Source organism: Salvia miltiorrhiza, chromosome 7 (assembly GCF_028751815.1).
Source record: "Salvia miltiorrhiza cultivar Shanhuang (shh) chromosome 7, IMPLAD_Smil_shh, whole genome shotgun sequence".
Lineage (NCBI taxonomy): Eukaryota > Viridiplantae > Streptophyta > Magnoliopsida > Lamiales > Lamiaceae > Salvia > Salvia miltiorrhiza.
Genome location: NC_080393.1, coordinates 28,976,180 through 29,000,356, shown reverse-complemented (window position 1 = coordinate 29,000,356; position 24,177 = coordinate 28,976,180). Strand labels below are relative to the sequence as shown.

The 24,177-nt window shown below is 37.9% G+C and overlaps 4 protein-coding genes, 1 non-coding gene and 1 pseudogene across 11 annotated transcripts; 3 read left to right on the top strand and 3 right to left on the bottom strand.

Moving 5' to 3' along the window:
* The first annotated feature begins 815 nt into the window (after positions 1 to 815).
* On the top strand, positions 816 to 6,334 carry LOC130995867 (magnesium transporter MRS2-5). Of its 6 annotated transcripts, none has more exons than XM_057921335.1 (8): positions 816 to 976; positions 1,611 to 2,158; positions 2,481 to 2,551; positions 2,625 to 2,753; positions 2,839 to 3,180; positions 3,277 to 3,324; positions 3,410 to 3,553; positions 4,422 to 6,334. In XM_057921335.1, the coding sequence occupies exons 2-8, from the start codon at positions 1,708 to 1,710 to the stop codon at positions 4,434 to 4,436; spliced, it is 1,200 nt and encodes a 399-aa protein (XP_057777318.1). In that variant the 5' UTR covers positions 816 to 976; positions 1,611 to 1,707; the 3' UTR covers positions 4,437 to 6,334. The 6 variants fall into 6 exon arrangements, with proteins under 6 accessions (XP_057777318.1, XP_057777319.1, XP_057777316.1 ...); XM_057921336.1 differs by having other exon boundaries at positions 817 to 976; positions 4,086 to 6,334; XM_057921333.1 differs by lacking the exon at positions 4,422 to 6,334 and having other exon boundaries at positions 817 to 976; positions 3,410 to 3,725.
* Positions 6,335 to 6,865: 531 nt separating this feature from the next.
* LOC130995858 (probable inactive purple acid phosphatase 1) lies at positions 6,866 to 11,115 on the bottom strand. Of its 2 annotated transcripts, none has more exons than XM_057921305.1 (13): positions 10,816 to 11,115; positions 10,126 to 10,344; positions 9,902 to 9,993; positions 9,756 to 9,822; positions 9,549 to 9,671; positions 9,348 to 9,440; positions 9,078 to 9,207; positions 8,890 to 8,971; positions 8,529 to 8,667; positions 8,166 to 8,371; positions 7,947 to 8,072; positions 7,513 to 7,822; positions 6,866 to 7,417 (listed from the first exon to the last, which is right to left on the bottom strand). In XM_057921305.1, the coding sequence occupies exons 2-13, from the start codon at positions 10,291 to 10,293 to the stop codon at positions 7,112 to 7,114; spliced, it is 1,842 nt and encodes a 613-aa protein (XP_057777288.1). In that variant the 5' UTR covers positions 10,294 to 10,344; positions 10,816 to 11,115; the 3' UTR covers positions 6,866 to 7,111. The 2 variants fall into 2 exon arrangements, with proteins under 2 accessions (XP_057777288.1, XP_057777289.1); XM_057921306.1 differs by having other exon boundaries at positions 10,126 to 10,303; positions 10,816 to 11,097.
* A 442-nt stretch (positions 11,116 to 11,557) lies between these two features.
* Positions 11,558 to 13,805, bottom strand: LOC130995855 (pentatricopeptide repeat-containing protein At1g69290). The gene has a single exon (XM_057921302.1). The coding sequence runs from the start codon at positions 13,701 to 13,703 to the stop codon at positions 11,733 to 11,735; it is 1,971 nt and encodes a 656-aa protein (XP_057777285.1). The 5' UTR covers positions 13,704 to 13,805; the 3' UTR covers positions 11,558 to 11,732.
* Positions 13,806 to 13,837: 32 nt separating this feature from the next.
* Positions 13,838 to 13,911, top strand: TRNAN-GUU (transfer RNA asparagine (anticodon GUU)). The gene has a single exon. It is a non-coding gene; the product is annotated as a tRNA-Asn (tRNA).
* Positions 13,912 to 18,950: 5,039 nt separating this feature from the next.
* Positions 18,951 to 22,569, top strand: LOC130995889 (protein root UVB sensitive 3-like). Its single transcript, XM_057921382.1, is given in 17 exon segments — positions 18,951 to 19,065; positions 19,067 to 19,180; positions 19,675 to 19,734; positions 19,819 to 19,857; positions 19,933 to 19,995; positions 20,100 to 20,169; positions 20,291 to 20,348; positions 20,575 to 20,663; positions 20,778 to 20,860; positions 20,960 to 21,089; positions 21,203 to 21,262; positions 21,265 to 21,294; positions 21,381 to 21,460; positions 21,462 to 21,520; positions 21,693 to 21,733; positions 21,813 to 22,000; positions 22,194 to 22,569. Coding segments are annotated over 17 exon segments (1,326 nt in total). The 5' UTR covers positions 18,951 to 18,999; the 3' UTR covers positions 22,290 to 22,569.
* A 128-nt stretch (positions 22,570 to 22,697) lies between these two features.
* LOC130994050 (ureide permease 1-like) overlaps positions 22,698 to 24,177 on the bottom strand; it is a 4,956-nt pseudogene continuing 3,476 nt past the window's right edge.

The window sequence follows — 24,177 nt, the reverse complement described above, 5'->3', positions numbered from 1 at the left end:
GCCACACAATTCTGCCCTTCGCCCCGGGTCGCCGCTATGACACGGCCTCGCATAAGGCCGCGTCTCCAATGCAGCCACCCTTCTTAAGCCACGGATCGACACTCCATTCGCACCGCGGAGTGGAGATGCTCTAATGAATGGTATAATTGGCATGAATTTACCCATTTGTACCAACTGTACCATCATAACCCACACGCAGGACCCGAGCCCGAAGCCTAACCTGCGCACAAATCCAAACCCGGTCCGCCATAATTAAGGGCAAAATAGTCCTAAAACATAAAAAATGGTCAAATTTGTGTTTTGTTTTTTTTAAATGAGAGACCAAATATTGAGTTTAATTGTTCAATAAGACTATTTCAAAAGTTGACTCATGTAAAAATCACCACTAATTTTATTTAAAATATGTGATTATCAAAAGTGTCATACTTTTGATGGACGAAGATAATATTTTATTATAATCCATAACATCCATACAATGTACTCCCTCCGTCCAACTTCAAACGTCTTAATTCTTTTCGGTATGATTATTTAGAAAAATATTAATTAGATTATTAAGTTGTGTGGTGTAGAGTGAAAAAGTAATATGGATTCCAAGAATTCTTAATTACTCTTTGAGAAGACTATTTTTTGTAAGGAAGAAAAAAAGACATTTGAAGTGGGACAATTTGAAAAGGAAAACATAATATTTGAATTGGGACGGGGGAGTACAATTTTTGTGTGGGAAGAGTAAGTAGATTTTATTATTTGATTTTTGTTTTTATTTTCAAAAAGAAAAACAAAAAGTTAGGAAGAGATAAGTCGCGTTCACCTTTAACTCGGTAACGTACGTCTCTTCTCTCTCTCTCACACACACACGCACGCTGACACCAGAGCCACAGGCACAAAAATATGTTCCGAAAAGAGTGTCAGTTCAAAGTGAATCGAGAATCTCCTTAGCCCAAACTTTGCGAATCAAGACGGATTCTTGTGACGAAAGGTATGATCTTTTTTATGATATCTAGATTGTACAACGAAGGTGGGGTTTTTCTCGTTGGATATTAATACGTTGGCTTTGTGGTGCTCGTACTACAATCAATGTTTCGTATTACTATTCCCAAATTAGATAAGAGATGACATTTTGAAGAATTGAGCTTTAGCAGTATTTTTTTTGTAGGTATAAATGTTTCATTCTTTCTCGTGGAAATTTGGCCTAGGCTAGCTTTACCTGATGCCCAAAATTGATTTCTGTCAGTTTCTTACTTCCACCCCCTACTTTCTTTGAATATGATATCATAATTCTGAATGTAAGTGTAATTTTATATTCCAGCATGAAATCAATAAGTTTCCGATTGCACACTCACTTCCTTGTATAAGTATTGCTTGCAGATTTTGTAGTGAATGTTAGTAACATAGTGTGTGTGTGTTGAGAAATACATAATGTGTGATCTCTATAGGGATCTTTATCATAAATAACATCTGACTGAATGTTTTTTCTGGCCTGTGTTGGATTAAAAAGCAAAAATATTTGAAAGATATCATGATCTATGAGCATAATTATAGTATTTCCTTTTTTCAGATTCTACATCAGAATGTAGAAATAAGTGATTGATGGAGAAAGATTTAATTCTTAGACTGCAGGCACTAGCCAAAATCTTGAAGTCGACCGATGAAGAGAGCTCTTAGATGTGAAGGTCTGGATGAGATAAAGGAGAGAAGAAGTCTAACAAAATGGCTCAACCTGAAGCACCATCATTCGGTGCTGATCCCGAATCTTTAATCTCTTCTCTGAACCCCCCTTCAAGCTATTATGTTAATGGTATTGGGAGGCACAATGCATGTGGACCTGGATTTCCAGGCTTAAAGAAGAGAACTCATAATCTTGGAAATCGGTCATGGATACTGATTGATACGAAAGGGAACTCAGAAGTTGTGGAACTGGATAAGTCTACTGTCATGAGGCGTTGCTCGTTGCCTTCCAGAGATCTCAGACTTTTGGATCCTTTGTTTATCTATCCCTCCTCAATATTAGGTCGTGAGAAGGCTATTGTTGTGAGTCTCGAACAGATTAGGTGCATTATCACAGCTGATGAGGTTATATTGAAGAACTCTGTAGAAGAGTCCGTGCTACAGTACAAATATGAGTTGTGCAAGCGTCTCGAGGTATCCAAAGATTCTTATGGTAAGAAACCAGAATTGCTGATATGCTTAAATTCTGATGCTACTTCTTTCCATTGAATTTTTGCGCAAGTACAATGGTGAAATAGGAAAGGAGGTGGAAAGTTGGATGTGCATGCTTTGTTGAAATCTTCATAATGATACAAGAGCTACTGAAGTATATGTGAAAAAGTGAAAGTATTTTTAAGATGCAAGACATCACTAAAGTAGGCATTTCATCATAAAGCAAATCTAAACAACAATATTGAGCTCTTGATTCTCTCTTTCTTGTCAATCACCTTATAGTAAATCCTAGTTCTGTTGATATAATTTGCTATGTGTTTCAGACGATCTACCTTTCGAGTTCAGGGCTTTGGAGGTTGCTTTGGAACATACATGTATGTCACTTGATGCTCAGGTAAGCAGTTGTGTTTGTTTTATGTACTTAGGGTCCAAGAAATTCATTACACTGAACTTCATGAATTTAGTAGGTAAAAGATTTAGAACTGGACATATATCCCGTGCTTGATGAATTGGCCTCATCCATAAGCACCCTCAATCTGGAGCGTGTACGTAGATTCAAAGGAAGCCTCCTGGCCTTGACTCAGCGAGTGCAAAAGGTAAATGGAGTGAATTATCGCTGGCAAAGCCTAACAACACAAACACGGGCAGTTTTGATATATTTTACTTATTCTTGAATATTAGGTTTGTGATGAAATAGAGCATCTGATGAACGATGATGGTGACATGGCCGAGATGTATCTAACTGAGAAGAAAGAAAGAAGGGATATACTTACCGACAGTGATATATGCAATCAAATCAATACCTCAGAAGATGTGAATTTTGGATCCAAATCTGCTCCTGTTTCTCCGGTGGGATCATCTAGTGGAGTTCAGAAATTGCAGAGAGCTTTCAGCACTATGAGTTCCAGTAAACACGGAAGCTTCTTGAGCTCATCTTCTGGTGGAGAAAACATCGATCAACTTGAGATGTTACTCGAAGCATACTTTGTCGGCATAGACAACACTCTCAACAAGTTGCTATCGGTAAGGAAAAGATTTACGATAAGAACAATTTTCTTACTGCATGAATGCTTATGTATTCTGATTCGATTTCCATGGTCGTTTTCCATGGTGATGCAGCTTAAAGAGTATATTGATGATACCGAGGATTTAATCAACATAAAGCTGGTAAAGCAACAATCAGTTATCACATCTTTTATTTCGAGTAATATTTCATCTTTAATGTTTTAAGCAACTCTTACTGCTGTAACAGGGAAATGTCCAGAATCAGCTGATTAAATTCGAGTTGCTTCTCACAGCTGCTACCTTCGTGACTACCATGTTTGCCGTTGTGACTGCAGTTTTTGGAATGAATTTTGAAGACACTGTATTCGACGAGCCCTCTACATTTCACTGGGTACTTATAATTTCTGGAGTCTTTTGTGGAGTGTTGTATGGTTCCTTTTTGCTCTATTTCAGGCACAAAAAAGTCATCCCTTAGTAGTCTGTGTAGTCAAGTTACATTCTTTCTCAGGAATTATCAATTGATTTGTCATTGGTGCTTATGATTTATTACTTCAGCTTAAAAATTCTCCTACTTTTATAGTGTTACTGCATTTGGTTGAAAGTGTAGACTGATGTTGGAGAAACAATTATCATTTCAGTTTAGTTCTTGTAGTTTCCTACCATACATACATATCTCAACTTTACATGCATCGAACAAGACGTCGCCTGTGGATCATTTTATTGTCCTTCCTGCAGCCCTCCATCAACAAAAAAACTTGCATCGTTAATTTTTGACCTCATTCCTTTCTACCTGTACAAGTAAACTATATATATACACTCTTCAAGATTTTAGTACCAGTTTGCATCTGAGTTGTACATCTCAATCAAATTTCAAAATTAAAACCAGAGCCTGATTTCCTCCTCTCGATTATCTGCTTTATCAGTAGCATTTCTGACTCATCGCTGCCCTCATCTTCACACATGGAATCCTCATTGGAGTCGAGACTCACAAATCTTTGCTTCTTATCCCAAATCTGTGGCATATCTTTCATGGAGTCATAGTTTCCATTCTGTATTCCATTGGTCGAGCGCCTTCCCTGACCAACACCATTGCCAGATTCCCTGTCCTTCTCTGAAGGTACGTCTTCTCTCTTGTCGTGTTCGTCACATATGCAGGTAGGACTGTGGTGAGCGGACGAGGACTCTGTTTCGCTGTAAGAATATCTCCTTGTGGATACGATGATGCCATTCTGAATTCCAACTCTGTTTTGGCTCTGCAGAAGCGCGATCTCTAGGTCCTTGATGCGCGTCTCAAGCCTCGACTCTATCAGCTCATGGAGCCGCAAGCTCAACTCCCATGGTGAAACGGTGTAATTTGCAGGTTTGGAGCAATCCGTCGTTGTATCTGTTGTTCTGCTTTCTGATTCTGTTGCATTTTCCACCATTGCCGGCTTCAGCTCTCCTCGAACGATTTCTGGTTCAAAATCTGGATCGAGCTGCCAAAAACAGGTGAAAAGGAGTAATTTTAGCTTTCACATGACTACAGACAGGAAGTCCATGGAAATGGAATCAGATTTTATGCCAGCATACAAATTCTTTCATTCTTAAAGTGAAATGCATGTCTTACCTCAACAACACTATAGATTCTGTCTTGATCAGAAACCTTCATGTTCAGTTCTAGCATCTCCAGTTCTGCTTGAAGCTCTGCCTCAATTCTGCTCAATAGCTCTAGGTTCTCTACCTTGTTGTCAAGTTCACCGGCTTTCACGAGGGAAGGAGATGAGAACGGCTCTTCAGTCGACAGAGGCGAATCTTCTTTTTCTCTGGGAGGTAAATTGACCTCATCGTCCAGTTCCTTCACCGTCACCATATCTTTCAGGTCGAGCTCGTCGTGCAAGTCTTGTACCAAACTCTGCATCTGCTTAAGCTGCCTGTTCAACTCATCTACTTCATTTCTCCAAGAAGTAGTTGCACTCAGTATCCCAACAGTCATCCCAGTAACGAAAAGAAGCATCGTCTCAGCTGCTGATATCATAGCAGAGATCAAGAATTCAGACACAAATGTCATAAACAAAATTGATCACATCTCAGTAACACATTACAAAAGACAGCACATAAACAATGAAAGTTTAGGGACCTTGTGAAGGCGATGATCCCTTGTTCGCTTTCATGAGCTCCTCAAACTGTTTCAGGGAAGAAGAAGAAGAAGAAGAAGGCGACGTCCTCGTCTCCTCCAGACGAGCATCAAACTGAGCCGTGACCAACGCTGGATACAGACATGAAGTATGCTGTTCCATAATGTCCACACAACTCCCTAAAGAGGTCAATGCCCTAATCCCACATCTTGTGTTTCTTGCCAACCATTTGCCCCCTTTCATCTTCCTCAAACTCATGTTTTCACCATCTACACCAACTCCTGTTGACAGATTATAATCCTCAATAATTCCATAATCACCGTAAGCCTCCCTTTCCCTACTGTTTGATCGATCATCTATCCCCAAATCAACAAGTGAATCATCTTCAACTCTAGTTTGGGCTAATCTGCGTAGAGGGCAAGTCTTGTCTCTCAATTGCTGCAGGAAGTTTCTTGATTCTGTGTGAACATTGAGAGAAGGTCCACGTGGACTTTCTTTCTTGTCAGCTGAGAAATTCTGCAAGTTCTTCGCTATGCATCCAGCTCCAGCAGCTGCTGCAACAACCCACAAATCCATTCACACACACCCAATATTCAACCTCTCTCCATCTCTACAGAGAAGCTATCAACTCCAAAGAATTTGATGGGTCGAAGCTGCATAAAGCGATGAGAAAACCCACTAAAAAGTAATGATTTTCTTTTTTATCAAGAAGATCAAAGAAGAAAGCTGCTGACTCTGAAAATTTGTTGATTGAATTTCTTCAAGAATGGTCGGAGTAAATGATAAAAATGGCGATTGATGATGGATTTTTTTACGAGGGGGCAGCCTAAAAAGTCAAGATCTTTCGATACAACTCATGGTCGGGATTGGAGCGCGAAGCTTTGAATTGTTATTTCCTTTTCCATTCCCTTTTCTTTTTATGTTATTTATTTTTTAGGGCTTATTTCAGTGTTTGGCAGGCCATACATGTCACCGCTATTTTGAGCCACTAACTATGGATTGTGAATTTGAGACCCTCATCCATTTCTAAAAATCTCTTAATTTATCGTTATTGGTCATTTTTTCTTATAAAATTTTCACTAGAAAATAACGAATAAAAGAAGTTAAGAAAATATTATTTTTTTCCTTCTTTTTTTATTACTATATGTTTACCAAAGATGAATACGAGAAAATATTTTCACAGTGCTACCCAAAAATAATACTACTACTACCCAACATTGGAGAGAAAATGAGCGAAAATGAATTGCCCCATAAAATTTCCACCTTTGCTTGGGAAAAAAAATTATATCATAATAAATATGTTAAAATAGTGAAAATATGATGAAAATATATATTTTTTCATTTTTCATCAAAGTAAACGCACCATTAGAATTAATTGCCTACATACATCAACTTTGATCCAATTTTCATTTCGCATATGAACTTTAAAATTTGAATTAGAATTCATCAACTTTCAACCTCTGCTTCGATTTCAAGGGAATATATCAATTCTAGTTTCACTCTCAAGTCTCAATCTTACCACTGATACCCATTTTCCCCTATAAAAATAGTTCAATATACTGAAATATCACAGTGAGGAAAAGATCGCATTGAAGTATTGAAAGTAGGTCTTAGATTTGATGTTTGATTAAAATTTAATTTGTACCATATTACAACAAGACTTGATAAAAAAAGTAGGGTTTATAGGGATCATATAAAAACTTAACAAAAAGCAAATGCAGATTACATACAGAAAACATCCTTCTTCTAATGCAGCTGAGACTACAAATGCATGTATACAAACAGCCCGGCTGAAGTTGGAGACATGATGAAGCTGAAGAGTTAGAAGGGCATGATCACGAGGCGAGGGTCGTGCTCGGGCAGCTATCAATGGCGCACGCCAAGATGTCCCTGTAGTCCCGGGATATCTTGAAGGAGTCGTAAACCTTGCCATCTCTGCTCTTCTTGTACTCGAGCAGCAGGTTCGAGTGGTCAAAAGCAGTCAGTTTCACAAAACCGTAATCGAGGTCTCTGAAAATGCTCCAGTTAGGCTGCAGAGTTGAGAATGGCGAGAGACTGGCGCCTCCGCCTCCAGCAGCCACGTGTATCGTACCATTCAAGCTCCCCTTGTAGTAGTTCTTCTCCTTGCTCGTGCAGATGTTCTGCAGCACGAATGATGATGAATGTATAGAGATTGTGAAGTGCACTATAAACAAATTCTCATTTCATGATAGGATAGAAGTAAATTGAATTTTACCTGGTATATGGGGCAAGTCCTTTCATAGTTATGGACATGGCCGTAGAGGGCTATGTCAACTTTATGCTTCTGCCAAAGTTTTTGAAGGTCGTCTTTCCCCATTGGTTCTCCAAATGATCCTTCAGCAGCATAACTAGCATCAGACGAGTAACCTAGAACGCGGTGGGCAAGGAAGATCAGCCAAGGTTGTTTCTGTCTGTCTGCAGACGCCAGACACTGCTCGATGAACTTGTATTGCTCGGTTCCCTCTCTCCAGTCGTGTTCCGTGTCAGCTATGCAGAACCGGAACATGCCATAGTCCGTTTTATACCTGTACATGCCATAGTTTAATCATGCATTTCTAAGAAAGACAAACTAATAGCTTTCCTAAAGAATTAGGTTCTATTGATTGCAGTGAAAAGGCAACTTCTGTCCCACAATTCAATTCAACATACCAGAATTTGGCTCGATTTTCAGCTGGAACGTAGAACATAGTCTCAGCCGCGACCCCACATTCTCCACCCGAATCATTGTTGCCATAAAATGAGCCCGATCCAGGCCAGTCGCGCTCATGGTTGCCACTGTAGGGGAAACCATCAATATTTAGAGAGAGAGAGAGAGAGAGAGATAATTGAGTGCATGATGATGCAGTTTGGTTGAGAGCTACGATTTACCTGGCGATCATGTAAGGCACCCTCGAAGCAATAGGCTCGACTTGAGCAGTGAACTGATCCCACTGAGAGAGATATCCATTAGCATAGCAAATGTCTCCTATGTGAAAGACTATGTCATAATTCTCCAGATCATTCACGAGTTGCTTGGTCGTGTTGAGGGAACCACGTTGGAAATTGTTATACTCGTTGGAACCATCAGCTTCATCCTGCACAAACAATGCAGAAAAAACTAGAACTCACGTCTTAGACACCTATATAATCCGTCTCAGGTAAAAACAACGCAACCAACTTGAAATTAATACGTGTTTGCACACTGGCAAATAGGCGTACACAGTAAAAAGTGTGTCCCGAAAGGAGTCTAACCTTTCCCATGTCGCCAAAAATGATGACCCGTTGCAGAGAGTTCTGCCCAGGATACGGAGAAGCTTTGAACTGGTAAAGATCACTCCAGATAATTGTATTACTACCATCGAGCAATTTATGCCCCAATTTATAGGTGTACCTGAACAAACCAATAGTTATGTTTTCTGAAGTTTTAGATGCCAATAATTTTACAAAATACAAGTATTTGAAGCAGAATTATATGACTGCTAGTCGAAACAATCACCAATTATATCCACCAAAATCAATTTTAACCCCAAGAACAATAGCAGTAACATAATAATATTATTCATGTAATATTCCTAAAAAATGGTCTAGTATTATCTTGTGACATAAAACGTACACTGAGTTGGGCCATAAGTCCTTCAGAAAACCAGTATGTATGAATCCAGGGTCGCGCCATCCAACCGTTCTTGCAGGTGCACCTACAAAATATGTATTCTCTTGTAACATTTACCACAAAATGTCGAAAATGGAAGCACCTCTGTATAATCAAAGCTTAAATCAAGATAAAAAGGGAATTTAACACACCACACATGCTGCTACGATCAAATGTCAATGTAACTGCCAAGGAGCGAGCCCGTGGGCCTCCTTTTGGACCCCAATGCACGAAAGGCTGTGCTCCATCAATATCATAACCGCTAGTCCAGGTGACGGTCATCTAAGTACCAAAATTTCAAAATGAGTCTTTTCTCGTTTGTTAGGAAAAGATTGAACATTTACGATCATCAAGAAAACAAGATCCTCATCAGAAACGCGGGCAAGTGGCATATGAAGAGGTACTTAGAGATAAGAACTCACTTCATTCCATTCCTTCCCTTGTGCTAAACGCGGATATAGAGGCGCATTAGGATTAGCAAAGGCGATTACGTTTGACACAGCCACCAGCTTTGGCTGTTCCGAGGAAAAATAAACAAATTAAGAATACATATCCATGTTTCACTATGACAGCTAGAAATGGAACGAACAAAGCAGAAGCTGTCTGTCAAGCAGGATGCTTACATTTGACACACCACCAGAAAACAAACCAAATGAAAAATCTGATCTTTGGTTAATCAACTGAAACTTCAAAGAGCCTTTGCCTGTATACGTGTATTTAGGATTGCTGAAATTTGCGAACTGATACTGCAGATGAGAATCGAACCATATATATTAGTCTCTATTAGATTGCTTAGTTAAATTTTTGCAAATTATGGAATCAGACAAGACCTTTATGGGCGCTGTGCACAAATATGGCGGCCCAACTCTCGTGTTTTCTGGGAGGCATGTAGATGAGCTAAGAACAATAGATTGAAATTCCTAAAATTAGTTAACTGCATCACATCAACACTGAATCAAATAGCAATTTTGTTTACCTGAAGTTGGAAGGAGAAAATACACCAATCCAGTCACCAACAGACTGGTTTGTGCTCTTATATTCTACAGTAATCCAATCTTGGTTGTTTCCCTGATACAGGAAGTTGTTTCAAGTCAAATTCAACCATCTAAGAAATCAGTTTCTTACAATGAAACAGTTTGCAAATGATACATGTCATAGAAAAAGGTGTCAAATTATGGTACATAAAAATGGAAAACTTACACCGAGTCCAAGAATTGAGGGAGAAGCTTTAACATAAGCATTCTTATCTAAAGCAAGAACAGCCTTCTCGATAGCAATTACTGAAAGAGGTTGAACACCATCTGCTGCTGCCTCTTCGAGCCTCACCAGAGCCCATAAAACCACAACAAGTTTCACCAAAGCTTTCATCTCATTACGCCTGAATTCAGAAATCAATGCCCACCTTCCAAATGTTTCGTTCTATTTCCGCACATCAAAGGAAAAACACAATCAAAATAAAGGGAATTAACAAATTTTCTTGAACATCTTGAATTGCATTTTCTTGGTCCAGATATCTATCACTCATTCAATGCCCATAAATATGCATACAAGAAACTTAAATCTACTGTTTACAAGTCCATAAGCCAAAGATAAACTAAGAAATCATTCGGTCATGCACATTCTTAAGCAGCACTCCACATCTCAATCATTGCATCACCCCACCCCACCCCACCCCACCTCACAATGGGTGGTTATCCCAAAATTTGCAAGTGGGCATAAGAAGCTCAAAGTCACGATTACATTAACATTACTACTGGATGCGGTTTGAAGCCTCTATATATCAATACACATCACAAATATAGAGCAACAAAACGAACTAGTAAAATCAGACATCACCAACAATAAAGAATCAGGAAACGATTCAAACAAACAGTAAGAGTTGGAAATAACCTGAAATAGAGAGAATCAAATCCCTTTAGGAGTTGGGATGAAAAGCAAAAGATTTGATCCAAGTTGAACACTCTACTGCATATAACTGATGTTTCTGTGGACTATGCTATCTGTCTGTTTCAGTTGTTGATAATCTTCGAGTGACAACGTTAGAAAAAGAGCAGCGAATATTTATATACATATGTCGATCAAATTGAGAAATTGAAGTGTTAAGTCAAACAAGTTTTGGAATCTTTCATGGTACATTCGATTTGGCGCATTCCCAGGCTCACTCTTTTCTAGAAAAAAATTTAGCCCTTGAATATAAAGATCTCAATAATTACTCCACTATATTTCAAGATTATGTCTTTGGGCGAAATAATGCTTATTAAATAAAATACTTAAACAATATACACATATCATTTATCTATTCTAAATATTTTGAATTTACCTAAAATTCAAATTGAAAAATGACTTTGATCGATTGATAAATTTGCACACCATTAAATTATCCGCGATCAAATACTTTTTGCTTCTTTCTATTTTCTTAATTGTTTGGACATTTAGTAAGCTAATTGATTGGTAATATGATATTTAGTACAATTAATCTTTGTTTGGTAATTGATTGCTCCATCTTGAGTTGTATCTTTGTTTCTGAATATTAGTCTTTGTAATTAGTATTTTTGTTTATGAATTATTTCATTGTATACAAAATTCTGAGTTACTTGCCTGATTTTCCTAATTTGTCCGAAGAGAGACAGAGAGATGGAAACATGTTTATTCAAACCTTAGAGAATTCCAGTTCTTGAAGCATTCAAATTTTCACAAATACTCAGAAATCATAATCAAGTAAAACTGTGTTTCTTGAACTCAACTAACTGCCTATGGCTATGGGTTAAAAAAAGAAAAAATCATAAGTATGGATGCAAAACTTTATTTCAAGTGCTCAAACCAGCCCAGTTCTTGAATGCAATCAAGGACTCCATTTTTCTCAAGTTTCTCTTCCTCAACTTCACCACCTTCAGCTTCTTATGCTTCTCCATGAAAGCTTGCTTGTACCTCCATTTATCAACAAATATCTTCATCTCCCGCGATTTCTCCACCACTTGCATCACTGCATCAAAGAACCCTCCCTTCACCAGCGCATACAGAAAAGCATCCACCAAGCTATGATCTAATTCGAATCTTCTCTCTCCCTCACCACAACTCTTCCTCTTCACCTCATTCCACAGCATCAACACACTGAAGTACTTCTCTATAGTCACATATCCATTAATGAGGGACAGATACGTCTGCTGATTCGGTTCAAAGTGGAGGAAATTCATCCTCCTGAAAGTCCTGCTCGCGCTCTCCAACCTCCCGGCCTTGCAGAATGCATGGATGATCGAATTCCAATCATGAGTGCCTACTTCAATCCTAGGGTCCTCAACAACCTCATCCAAGAAGGCGGCCATCAGCTCTGGCCGGTGATGCTCAGTTAGGCCGGTCATGATCGTCAAGTAACTGCCTTTCAGATCTTGCACTCTCGACTCCCTCATCTCGCGAAACAGAGAGAAGGCCGACTGAAAATCTTGGCAAGACATGGATGTTTCTATCAAAGCATCATAACTGCCAACATCCAACTGTAACCCTAAACTGCTAATCTCCGTAACCAACTGAGCAGCTTCAGCACTTCTTTCCTCCTTGCAATAGGCCTTCAAGATTGGGACATAAACGCCTAGTCCAACACAAGCACCACGAGCATTCATCTCATCAACAACTCCATGAGCCTTTTCTAGACAGCTGCGACTTATACAAGCGGTGATGACACCATAACCGAAAGATCTCTCCACCACAAGAGATGAAGGTTCGAGCTTTTGACACTCAATGATCAAGCTAGCTAAACTCTTGTGATCCCCATTTTGCAGAAACCCTCTCACCACTTCATCACAAGTCTCCTGACTCAACCCGGGATCGTCCCCTTCTCTCACCCTGCGTAGTATAGCAGCAGAAACTGCTTCGAAATCACCAGCCTTCAAATATCCACAAATCAGATTATGCACATGAACACTTACATCAAAACCACCAAGCCTTCCAACCACACCCTCTAACTCAACCACCTTCTCATCCAGCCCCTTAACGGCGTATAGATACGCAAGCAGCCCGAATGTCATCTCATCGGGCCTAATGCCTAGCAACGACATCGTTTCCACCACTTTCTCTGCATCAACAACCGATTCAACCTCCCTACAGTAACACTCTAATGCAGCATTGCACGCAGCCAAATCAGGCCTCATGAAATGCACCTTCTCATCAAGGACCAATCTACAACACTCATGAAAAACGCCCAAAAATGCAGAAAAGCTCCCATTTTTCCTACATATATCTACGAGCACAGAGCCCCACATCTCAAACGGCATGAAAAACCTATTCTTGAGCATAATCTTAGCCGCCGCGAAGGCGGCGGCGCCGGTGTTGGCTTCCCTCATGGAAACCAAAAGGGCCGTCACGCTCTCATACTCCAACAGCGATGGATCCTTCTCCAACACGAAAACCACAGAGGCGTACGCTCTTTTCAGATTGTGGGTGTCGGAGAGCGAGGACAGGTGCGTGATTAATGAGTTCGTGAGGGGCTTACTCGGGAAAGCGGCGCCGCCGGTGAGCGACTTGAACGACTTCCACGCCTCGTCGGTGTTGCTGTCGAGAAGGGATTGGTGGAGGGCGGCTTCAAGATTGGATTTTTGGTGCTGCGAAATGGAGTTTGAGGCCTGATTTTGTTGAGTATTATTGGGTTTGTTTGTTTCTTGTGATTGAGGGTTTTTTCTGAGAGCGAAGATTGAAGGTTGGAGGAATGAGTATAGGGATGGGATTTCTGGGTCTGATGATGAAAAGTGTCGTCTTGAAACCAGAAAATTCGCTGCTCTCCGCATCTCTTCGGCTATCTCCTCCTCTCTCGCCGTCGACACGCAGCGGCGGAACAAGAATCACTCAACTATTTTGTGTTATTTGCAAAATTTCACGCAAAAGTCCAATAAATATTGTTAAAACTATGAATTTTCAATATGCTGGAATAGCTCAGTTGGTTAGAGCGTGTGGCTGTTAACCACAAGGTCGGAGGTTCAAGCCCTCCTTCTAGCGAAAGTTAATTTCTATTTTTAATCCTATTTATCTTTATTTTTAACCCTATTTATCGTTTTTTTGATTAAACTTATTTTTAATAGCGAAAGTTTATTTCTATTTTTAATCCTATTTATTTTTATTTTTAACCCTATTTATCGTTTTTTTGATTAAACTTATTTTTAATTCTATTTATTTTTATTTTTATAAACTATATGATATGAAATTTATTTTTACTTTTAATCCTATTTATTTTTATTTTTAACCCTATTTATCGTTTTTTTGATTAAACTTATTTTTAATCCTATTTATTTTTATTTTTAACCCTATTTAACATTTTTTTTGATTAAACTATATGATATGAATAGAAATGGACGAAGGACTCGTTGGATATAACAATCCAAGAACCCCACGTATAAGACAACGGTCTCCCTAGATCGAGAATCTAGTTTGACCAACCCCTAAGAGCGTAGTAACCTCGACCCGTTGGCTATAGAATCAGCCAAAAACCTCTGTATGATTGAACGCCACTAGACCTCGCTCAAGTGTCTTGATATGTTCTAAAACTCAACAAAAGACTTGTGATTTACATTACTATTTATAGGCAAAATGCTAAATTGTGTTTATATCAATGGTGTGTCCAAAACATGTGATTTACATTACTATTTATAGGCTTAAAATGACTTTTGAGTGCCTACCAACACTAATGTCAATACTTAAGACTCATAAATCAAATAAATACACACTAAAATGTAACAACAAAATGACTTTTCAACTTTAGCACTACACTTGGACAAAAATTCATCTTATTTTCTCTTCAGTTGGGCTGCAAAAATCTGATGTGTAATGAGCCAACTCTTCAAGTACGAACAAGCTCATCAATTTGAATAATATTCACTATTCACTATTTGGTCCAATGTAGATTGGTCTTGGACCTTAGCTTTAATTTCAACTAGTAAAAGCATCATGGACTCCTTTATTTTCTTAGCTCTAGCTCTTGTAATTGGCCCACCTTGAATAATCAAAGGATCCTTCTTTGTATCCCTGTCCAACTTGAATGCGTCTCCATGATTATATCTCAGTGGCAAGGCGTGACTTGTGAGAAAAGAATCACTTCAATTTAGAATTTTGATGTTTCAATTTGTGAATACATACTTTATATATAAACTGCGATTTTATAAAAAGAAAGAAAACCCTAAAACAATCCTTGAAAGCACAAGAAAGCTGACTAAGGGCCGAGCCTCATTAAAACCTTTTCTCGAAAAACCCCAAAGGGAAAAATCGAGAAAAGGAAAAAGAGTACCCATCTAGAAAACGAAAACAACAGAAGGGGAGGAGAGCGGAAGGGAAAGTTTTCGAAACTCCGGCCTAACCATCGTCCCCAAAAAATCCCGGCTCTCCACCAACGCAAACAACAAGGCAAGAGACCGGTGAGACGCCGTCGCCAAAAGCCCAACCAAAAAACATAAAAAACCCACACGGCCGGTTAGACGCCGTCGCCGTGAGAACAAACACAAACACAAAGAAAACGAAGAATAAAGGAGAGCTATCCGGCCGGTTATACGCCGTCACCGTAGCTCTCCAAAAACCCTAACACAACCCGCAAGCAAGGAGCCTACCGGCCGGTTATACGCCGTCGCCGGAGCGTGAATACATACTTTATAAACATTGAGAATCTTTTATAATGTAAGTATATTATATAATATATTCGTAATCATTTTCTAAAATTGTACTCCCTCCGTCCCGCGAATTTTGAGTCAATTTTTTTCAGCACGGGAATTAAGAAAATAGTATCTTAGTGTGTTAAGTGTGGTAAGTGCAAATGTGAATAAAGGGGAATTTTTTCGCCATATAAGGAAATGACCCAAGATTCGTGGGACAGCCGAAAAAGGAAAGTGACTCAAGATTCGTGGGACGAAAGGAATATATAATGTCATAGTAATTCTTTTATTATGATTTTTTATAATGTCATATTCTTATATATTTAAATATATAATTATATATTTGTGAATATAAAATTGGATATATGTATATATAATCAAATATCTACGAATATCGAATTAGAGGTGGCCACGGTTCAGGTTCGAACCGGAAACAAACCGCCGGTTCCACGGTTTTGAAATTCGGTACCAAAATCGAATCGTAAAAGCTCCTCCACGGTTTCAGTTTGAACCGTGAACCGGTGGTTCATGGTTTGATGTCTGAACCCTTTTTTTTAAAGTATGTGTTTATATATATATATATATATATATATATGTATATATATATATATAGATATATATATATATATATATATATTTATTTATTTATGTTGTTTGTATTGTTTTACGTATTGTTGTCTAACATTTAACGAAATATACAACAAAATAAAAGATACAATGAGTTAAATACAAATTGCATAGTTACTTTACTTCAAATTCAAATGATATTTCAAAGTTACAACTTACAAATATAATTTACAACTTGAGGATGCTAAATTAAAACTTTAGCAACTAAACTTTAGAAAGTTTAAATAAAGTAGAAAGAAGTGGGAATGGTGAACAAGCGTGGGGTATTTATAGGTGAAGATTGAGGTAATATGGGGGACAAATTGTAGGATTTGAAATTCAAATTTTGAAAAAAAAATAATTGGAAAAAACCGCAAAGGTTTTCCTCGACTTCTGTGCCGGCTCCACGATTCGAACTGTGGAACTATAATTTTATGCGGTTCGACACATTCCATGGTTCGATTATGGTTCCAAATTGGGAATCGTCGGTTCGATAGATTTGGAATCGGAACCGAACCGTTGATCAGTTTCGGTTTCGGTTCCGATTCGGAACTGTTGATGACGATTCAGTTCCCAGTTCCAGTTTCTTTGGCCACCTCTATATCGAATCGAATAAAATATCATAATTTTATATTTGTATTGAATTATAATCGAATCGAATTGAATATTTGTACTTGAATTCAAATTGAATAATTGTGAGTACGAATATCAAAATTTTGAATCGGATAGCAAAATCATTAATTTATTTACAACTTTACTTTTATTTACAACCCTTCTATTTTGTCCTCTATTCATCTCACCTAAGGCGTCTTATATCTTTTAGATATGGATGTTAAAGAATATGTGATTTAGATATAAATATTTTTTTTATAATAAAATTGGAAAGAAAAAGTAAATTTTTGAAATATTAATGTTAAATCAAGTAAGAGAAAAGAAATGTATAAATTAAATTAAGATATTTGTTAATGGATCAATGTATTAAAATATCCACTTTACTATAGTAAAATAAAATTGTTCATTCAGATAAAAATTTAAAATTAGTCATTTTTTATGCAAAAAATACAAAATTTATCCCCTGACATTAAAATTGTCTCTATCTATTATATGATCTATCTCTTCTCTCGCACTTTTTCTCATTTTCAATCGCTACGTAGATCTCCCAATTTTTCCTCTCTGCAACTCTGCGTGCAACCAGGTCATTGTAAGAGTAATTAATTGTTCCTCTTCAAGGCATACGTGTATGGGATAATCCATTCACATCCAACATAGAATTCCACCCTCCGCAACCCAACCTACACGAGATATAGGGTAAAATATCAACAAATCATTTGTAGTTTCACTTTGCCGTTGGAAAAGAACACGAAATGGTACTTACTTCCTGAGGATACTGATAGTTGGAGATTGGTATTTGTTTTTCGGCACGATCGTTGTCGTGTGTGATTGTGGATACACTGTATCTGATCGAGTAAGACTGTGGATTATTTGGTGATGTATCTTTTAGGATTAGAAGTTCATTTCCAAAACTCAAGGACAAAAAAAAAAAAAAAAATTGATTAATGTTCTTAAATTCGCAATCACTTCTATGAATTCACAACTGAATGTTGTAAATTCGAGTTTTAAAACTCGAATTCACAACTAGCTTGATGGATTTACAACTGAATTGATAATATTGGTTGTGAATTCGTATTTAAAGCTCGAATTCATAACTAGTTGTCTTGGTTGTTAATTCGAATTTTAAAATTAAAGTTTATAATTAGCTCGATGAATATATCACAACTGGATCGCTAGTGTTGGTTATGAATTCAAAATTTGAAATTAGAATTCACAACTGAATCGTTAGTGTTGGTTGTGAATTTGAATTCAACAACTCGAATTTACAACAAAAAAAATTACTGGATAATTTTTAAATTTTTTATATTAGAAAAAAATAATAAATGTAACTAATTTTTATTTTTATTTTATCTTAATAATAATTTTTATTTTTACCATTTTAAAATAGACATTTTTTAAAGAGTAAATTTTGAAGTAGTCAAAATGAAGCATAAAACACAATTTATGGCCACACATTGAAAAATTTTTGCCATTTTTATTGATTTGGACGTTTTTACCTTTAATGAGGCGGACCGAGTAGGATTAGGCACGCGGATCGCGTGCCGGGTTGGGTTAGGCATTTATGGCACTAATAGTGTCATAAGTGCCAAGATTTTACTTGGTTTTATTTTGGATTCCGTTGGCACTTATGACACTAATAGTGCCAAAAGTGCCAACGAAAATTCAAAATAAAATGGTCTTTTGGCACTAATAGTGTCATAAGTGTCATACGTGCAATACAAATACAGAAGCATCACCAATATAATCAAGAAATCATAAATGGAACATCTAAACCCCTACGGGAAGTGTTTAAAATGATCATTTTGACACTTATGGCAATATTGACACTAATAATGCTATAAGTGCCAAAGGAAATCCAAAATAAAATCAAGGACACTTATGACACTATTAGTGCCATAAGTGCCATACGCGCAGCGGGCATTGGTTTTTCCCCGCGAGCGCGCAACTCACTCATAAGTTTCCAGCGGTCGCGCAATCACCCCCAATGGCCGAGTAAGAAGGGCAAATTAGGCATACCACCTAACTAATGACCATATTTTAATATTTTAAGATTAGAGGACAAAAATTAATTTTCAATATTCATTATAGCCATTTTACTACATTGTTTCTTTATTAAAGTCCACTCTATCTTATTTATTGGTGTGACAAGTAGCACATTTCAAGTGGAAAATAGAAAGCATATATTTTTGGCATAAATATTAGCAGCACGTCGACAGGGAGAGAAGCAGCAATGGAAGGAGGAGGCAGTTCAACGAGGCCGGAGACCTCGGTGATCGAAGAATGGAACGGCAGCGTTTTCTTCAAAACTCACCAAGACTGCAGCCTTCACTGTCGCCGGACCCACCGTACGGAAATCGACTCTCCGTTTCAATCATTTTTCTCGGAGACTCCTCGACGCCTTTGTTCCTGAGGTAAACTCTCCTCGCTACTTGTTTTTGGCCAACTAATCTGTCTGTCTACAGGATTGCTTGATTGACTTGCGAATTTTCAATTTTATGAGAGATGTTATCCTGCATATTTCGAGGGGTTTGGCATTGTTGTGGAATGCCCAATCTTACTACTTGTCTTGCTTGCTAGCTTGAATCGCAATGATATGTGTGATACAATTACCACTTTTTGTGATCCCATTACTTTGATAATGAATCTACTTTTTTATTTTTGCTTTTAAATAATTGTGTTTATTTCAATCACAGTAGGAAATAACTAGGATTGACGAGATGCTCTTTGGGCATGAAAGATGTTTGCTTTCCGCATTTTCATTTAAAGAGAATTGGCAAGTTTAGATTTTTTGTTCAAAAACATTGTAGGAAATGTTAATGTCATAACCTGTGAGGAAAAGAACTTCATAAACTTGATTGGTGTTAGAAGAAATTCCATTTGATCTGAAATTGGCTCAAAAATGCAGGGGTTTCCGGGCAGCGTCACTCCTGATTATGTCCCTTTTCAAATATGGGATTCATTGCAGGTTGCCTATCCTTTGTTTTTCTGGTTTTTTCATTAAAGCTGGAGCTCTTTTGCCCTTGAAATTGATTGGTCCGGTTTCTTTCAGGGCCTTTCGACTTATGTGAGAACAATGCTTTCCACCCAGGTAATTATATTGTTACAATCTTTAGCCTTTGATCTGTCATTTGTAGCACTAATATGCACATATTAGTTGCTTTAGGCTCTTCTAAGTGCTATTGGGGTTGGTGAGAAATCGGCCACAGTTATTGGGGCCACATTTCAGGTATACATTTGTCTATGATTTTTTTTATTTATTTTTACATGGTGCAAGATGATAATCATTTGAAAGCTATCTGTTTCTAATTTCCATTCTGAAAACTATGCCAGTGGTTTCTGAGAGATTTAACTGGAATGCTTGGAGGTGTTTTGTTTACATTTTACCAGGTAACATTTCCTGGTTTTTTAAGTTGTAGGAGTAATATTTACATGGGAAAATAACAAAAAGAAAAATGTCTTTCCATGAATTGTTGTCTGGTGACGTGATTAAGACCCCTAACACTACATTCTCTTTTCATTAGGGGCAGACCTGGATAGCAATGCCAAAATGTGGCGTCTTGTTGCAGATCTCATGAATGAACCTCGGTAAAACTGTCCACTTCTATAGTTCTATTTGCCATTATCATTTCTGTTATTGTTGCTACTATTATTTGAATATTTGATTGGACGGCATAATATTGTTTATTATAGTAGTGTTCTTTTTGAGTATTTCTCTCTGATTTAGATGTCATCTTTATCGATTTTGAACAAGATTTTGCAGCTTGATTTCTGAAGCTTCACATTTGAGACTAGACTGTGAATTTGTTGCAGGGATGTTGATGGACCTTCTTTCCCCTTTATTCCCATCGGCTTTTTTGGTCATTGTATGCTTAGGAAGCATATCTCGCTCATTCAGTAAGTTTTAAAGTTTGTTGAATAATTAATTCAAGCCCTCATGAAGACCGCTCATCATCAATTGCATATTCAGTCATACTAATTATGGTCTCTTTCACACGTGCTACTTAATAGCTGGGGTTGCCAGTGGTGCAACTAGAGCCGCCTTAACACAGCATTTTGCTCTTCAGAACAATGCAGCTGATATATCTGCTAAGGTAACACGGTACATTTAAAAGGGTCATCCAATATATTGCAGTAACTGTTAAGTTTTTCATCGTTTTAATTCATCGAAACTTGTTCCCGAAATGTGATAGGAAGGCAGCCAAGAGACTCTAGCAACAATGGTCGGGATGGCTCTAGGAATGCTTCTCGCCCACATCACTATGGGACACTCGATGGCCATATGGTTTTGTTTTCTGTCCCTCACCATCTTTCATATGTATGGTTAGTCCTCCCTTGATAGTCTTATGCTCATACTGCCTGCCGATTCTTCTGTCCGAACAAACATCAACTGCAACGGCATCCCAGCATAATTTAGCCTTCTACTTTATTTGCAGCAAACTACAGGGCTGTTCGTTGCCTAACACTCAGCACATTAAACTGTGAAAGAAGCTCAATTCTTTGCCGCATTACATGAAGACTGGTCAAGGTGAGACATCGAGTCTCTAATATTATGAAACTGTAGTACTTGAGATTCCAAAACACTGACGTGTGATTATGTATGTGGTTGTCTAGTTCTTTCACCAAAAGAGGTCTCAGTGATGGAGCACATTTTACCTCTGTGGATGAGTTCATGGACGGCGAGCAGGGTAGAAAAATTTGGGGCAACGGGTACACTTAGGTGTCCGTATCTCTTCACTTAATAATGATGAAGTGTAAGTTCTCAACTCAGTTGTTATTCTTTTGACATGCATTTCCTAGATTCTTACGTTTAATGACTTACTCATCCTGATCATTTTCTTCTAGCATATTTAGCATATTATCAATGCCTAACAGCATCTGAAATAGAATTATATTGATTCGTGAATTTCATTTTATGGAGAACAGGGTAGATCTCTCGCGTCTTGCCAGCTCTTATTACAACAAAGGTTCAGCTCGTTTGTTCCTTACTTTCTGTTGAAGTTCAATCAAGACTGTAGTCTTATTAACTACTTTTGGTTTTGCTAGGAATGTACATACTACTCCCAAGAAAGAGTTTTGTCGATGTGATCATGCATAGAGATTCGACTGCAGCAGATATCTTGCAAGCTTTTCTGCATGCTCTTGTCTTGGCAAAACTCGACGACAAAAATCAATCTATGCATCTCCAGAGCCATTCGTGGATGGACAAAAACTATGAAGACTTTCTTCTTAAGGTACTTCTGCAAGCACTTATGTTAATTTTCGATTTTCCTCTTGGTGTGGGGGATAAGGAAATGACAACGTAGAAGCAATAGCCATATTCTGATCAAGCGTTCACATTTAGTTCTTGAATCGGAAATGAAAAAAGACTGCTATTATTTCTTACTCTCACATAAATTCTATGTTGTATTTTTTTTGTTTTGGCAGCTCCGGTCATCAGGCTGGAGAACAGAACGTCTTTTATCGCCCTCCGTTGCATGGAAGGCAAATTGGTCTATAGATTCCTCTGATAAAGTCGAGTAGGGAGCTTCAACCATCATAGAGCAATTCGAATCCAACGCCTTTTTCCAATGTAACTTCATAATTTATTGCATACATGACACAGCTGGTTTTGATTGCTCTTTTTGTTCATTAGATTTTGAGAGTCATTTGTTGTTATATCATGTTCTTCACATCCTACTTGCACTCTAGTGCATATCAATCTTGAACTTGTATTTTTCCCCTTAATTCTAACTAAATTATGGCTGTATTGTGACACTATAAGTTATACCTCAGAATCAATGAAATCTGATTTTGTATTGAAGAGATTTTTTCATTTGATAAGAATGTTGATTGTGCTATATCAATGTATTTGTTTAATTTGCAAAGAGAAGCTTGACTTATGAAAACCAAAACTTGTTGCTTTGATTGAAACCCAAAACAGAATACTCGGAAAAATAACACATTTTTATATGTGAATATTATGCTATTAAAATAGAAGGGAACACATAAAAACACCACCTACTTTATAATTTCATTTTTTGTGTGTTTCAACCAAATTCAGGTGTTGAAAATTTACAATTTCTTTTTTATCTATACAACATTCCTTTGCAGTCACCAAAGATAGCAGCAGCTAAATCAGTGATGAAAAGTATCACTGCATTTCACTCTACTGCAGCTGTCAATACACAGACGGCCTCAATCACTACTTCCGGTGACCTGCCGACGCCATGAGGACAGCGACAGCAACAATGAACATTGACAACATGCCAACGAGAAGCACGTAAGTTACTAGAAGATCTTCTGTACTCGCCAAACAGAAGTACACCCCAGAATGTACTCACAAGAGGCAAAGCCTATAAAACCAAGCAAATTGTGATCAACATTTTCGACTTTCTTCATTCGCAGGTTTGAATATTCAAGAACTGACCTGAACAGCATCAGCTGCAGCATATCCAGCAGCTTGGCCGCCCATGAACTGGAGGCCGTTGCCAAATCCGCATAGAAGTCCGGCCAAAAGAGCCCAACCTCTACCATTCCAGTCTGAAACATAAGCTTTCAACGACGACTTGGGCAAGTTCAAGACGGGGTGGTACAAGAAGCTGACGTTGAGGATGACGGCTATCACAAAGCAAGATGAGGAGAAGTAGAAGAATGCAGTGTATACGCTCAGATGGGGGACGCCGTCTTTCAGTGTATGCCACTGATCGTTCGTGGCCAAGTTGAATGCTGGAGTGAAGAGAGAGAAGCATAATCCGGCAAAGAAAGTTATTCCCAAACCTATGAAAGTTCCTTTCCCAAAAACCTGCAACAGCAGCACCATATCCAAATGTTATTTTAGATGTCGTATATGAATTTTCTCCATTAATGAAAGCAGAGAACAAACCTTGATTGCCCTTTTGTTCTCGAGCTCTATGAGAAAATCTGCAGTGCCATACTTTGCTTTGTCGCCTCCATTCTCCAAATCTGTTATATACGAAATATTTGAATGAAAGCAGCCCATCTATTGGAACAAAACAAATGACATGCTATATGCTCTTACCCTTGTTTCCATTAGATTCTTTGGAAGCATGAGCATTCTTGTCACTATAAAATGAGAGTTGTATCAACAAACACACACTCAAGCAATGGGAAACTTGTAGATTGTTTGAAATGTTATTTTGGAGACGAAGATTTGGATAAGGAAAACATACACGGCTGCGTCTTTGCTATCATTTGAATAGATAGCAAGCTTAGCTTTGTTATCAGCAGCGTTGGAGGAATGAACAGCAGAGCCAAAACAGACAGCAATCAGAAAGCATCCAACACCAGGGAAAAGAATCTCAGCCTTGTTGATTTTTCCGTCCAAGAAATAATTCAACGTCGTTCCTAGATAAACCAAAAAAGTAGGAGTATATATGAAGAAGCTTAGGTTCACAGAAAACAGAAACTT

What these genes read in the sequence shown, in the direction of transcription:
- LOC130995858 (XM_057921305.1), bottom strand. Translation starts at nt 10,293, where the DNA reads ATGAAAGCTTTGGTGAAACTTGTTGTGGTTTTATGGGCTCTGGTGAGG. An exon ending in TTTCTGGTGGTGTGTCAAAT is followed by an intron (nt 9,441 to 9,548) that starts GTAAGCATCCTG and finishes TCCTCGGAACAG; the next exon opens with CCAAAGCTGGTGGCTGTGTC. An exon ending in GACTTATGGCCCAACTCAGT is followed by an intron (nt 8,668 to 8,889) that starts GTACGTTTTATG and finishes TGGTTTGTTCAG; the next exon opens with GTACACCTATAAATTGGGGC.
- LOC130995867 (XM_057921333.1), top strand. Translation starts at nt 1,708, where the DNA reads ATGGCTCAACCTGAAGCACCATCATTCGGTGCTGATCCCGAATCTTTA. An exon ending in TGACTCAGCGAGTGCAAAAG is followed by an intron (nt 2,754 to 2,838) that starts GTAAATGGAGTG and finishes CTTGAATATTAG; the next exon opens with GTTTGTGATGAAATAGAGCA. An exon ending in ATTTAATCAACATAAAGCTG is followed by an intron (nt 3,325 to 3,409) that starts GTAAAGCAACAA and finishes CTGCTGTAACAG; the next exon opens with GGAAATGTCCAGAATCAGCT.
- LOC130995855 (XM_057921302.1), bottom strand. Translation starts at nt 13,703, where the DNA reads ATGCGGAGAGCAGCGAATTTTCTGGTTTCAAGACGACACTTTTCATCA.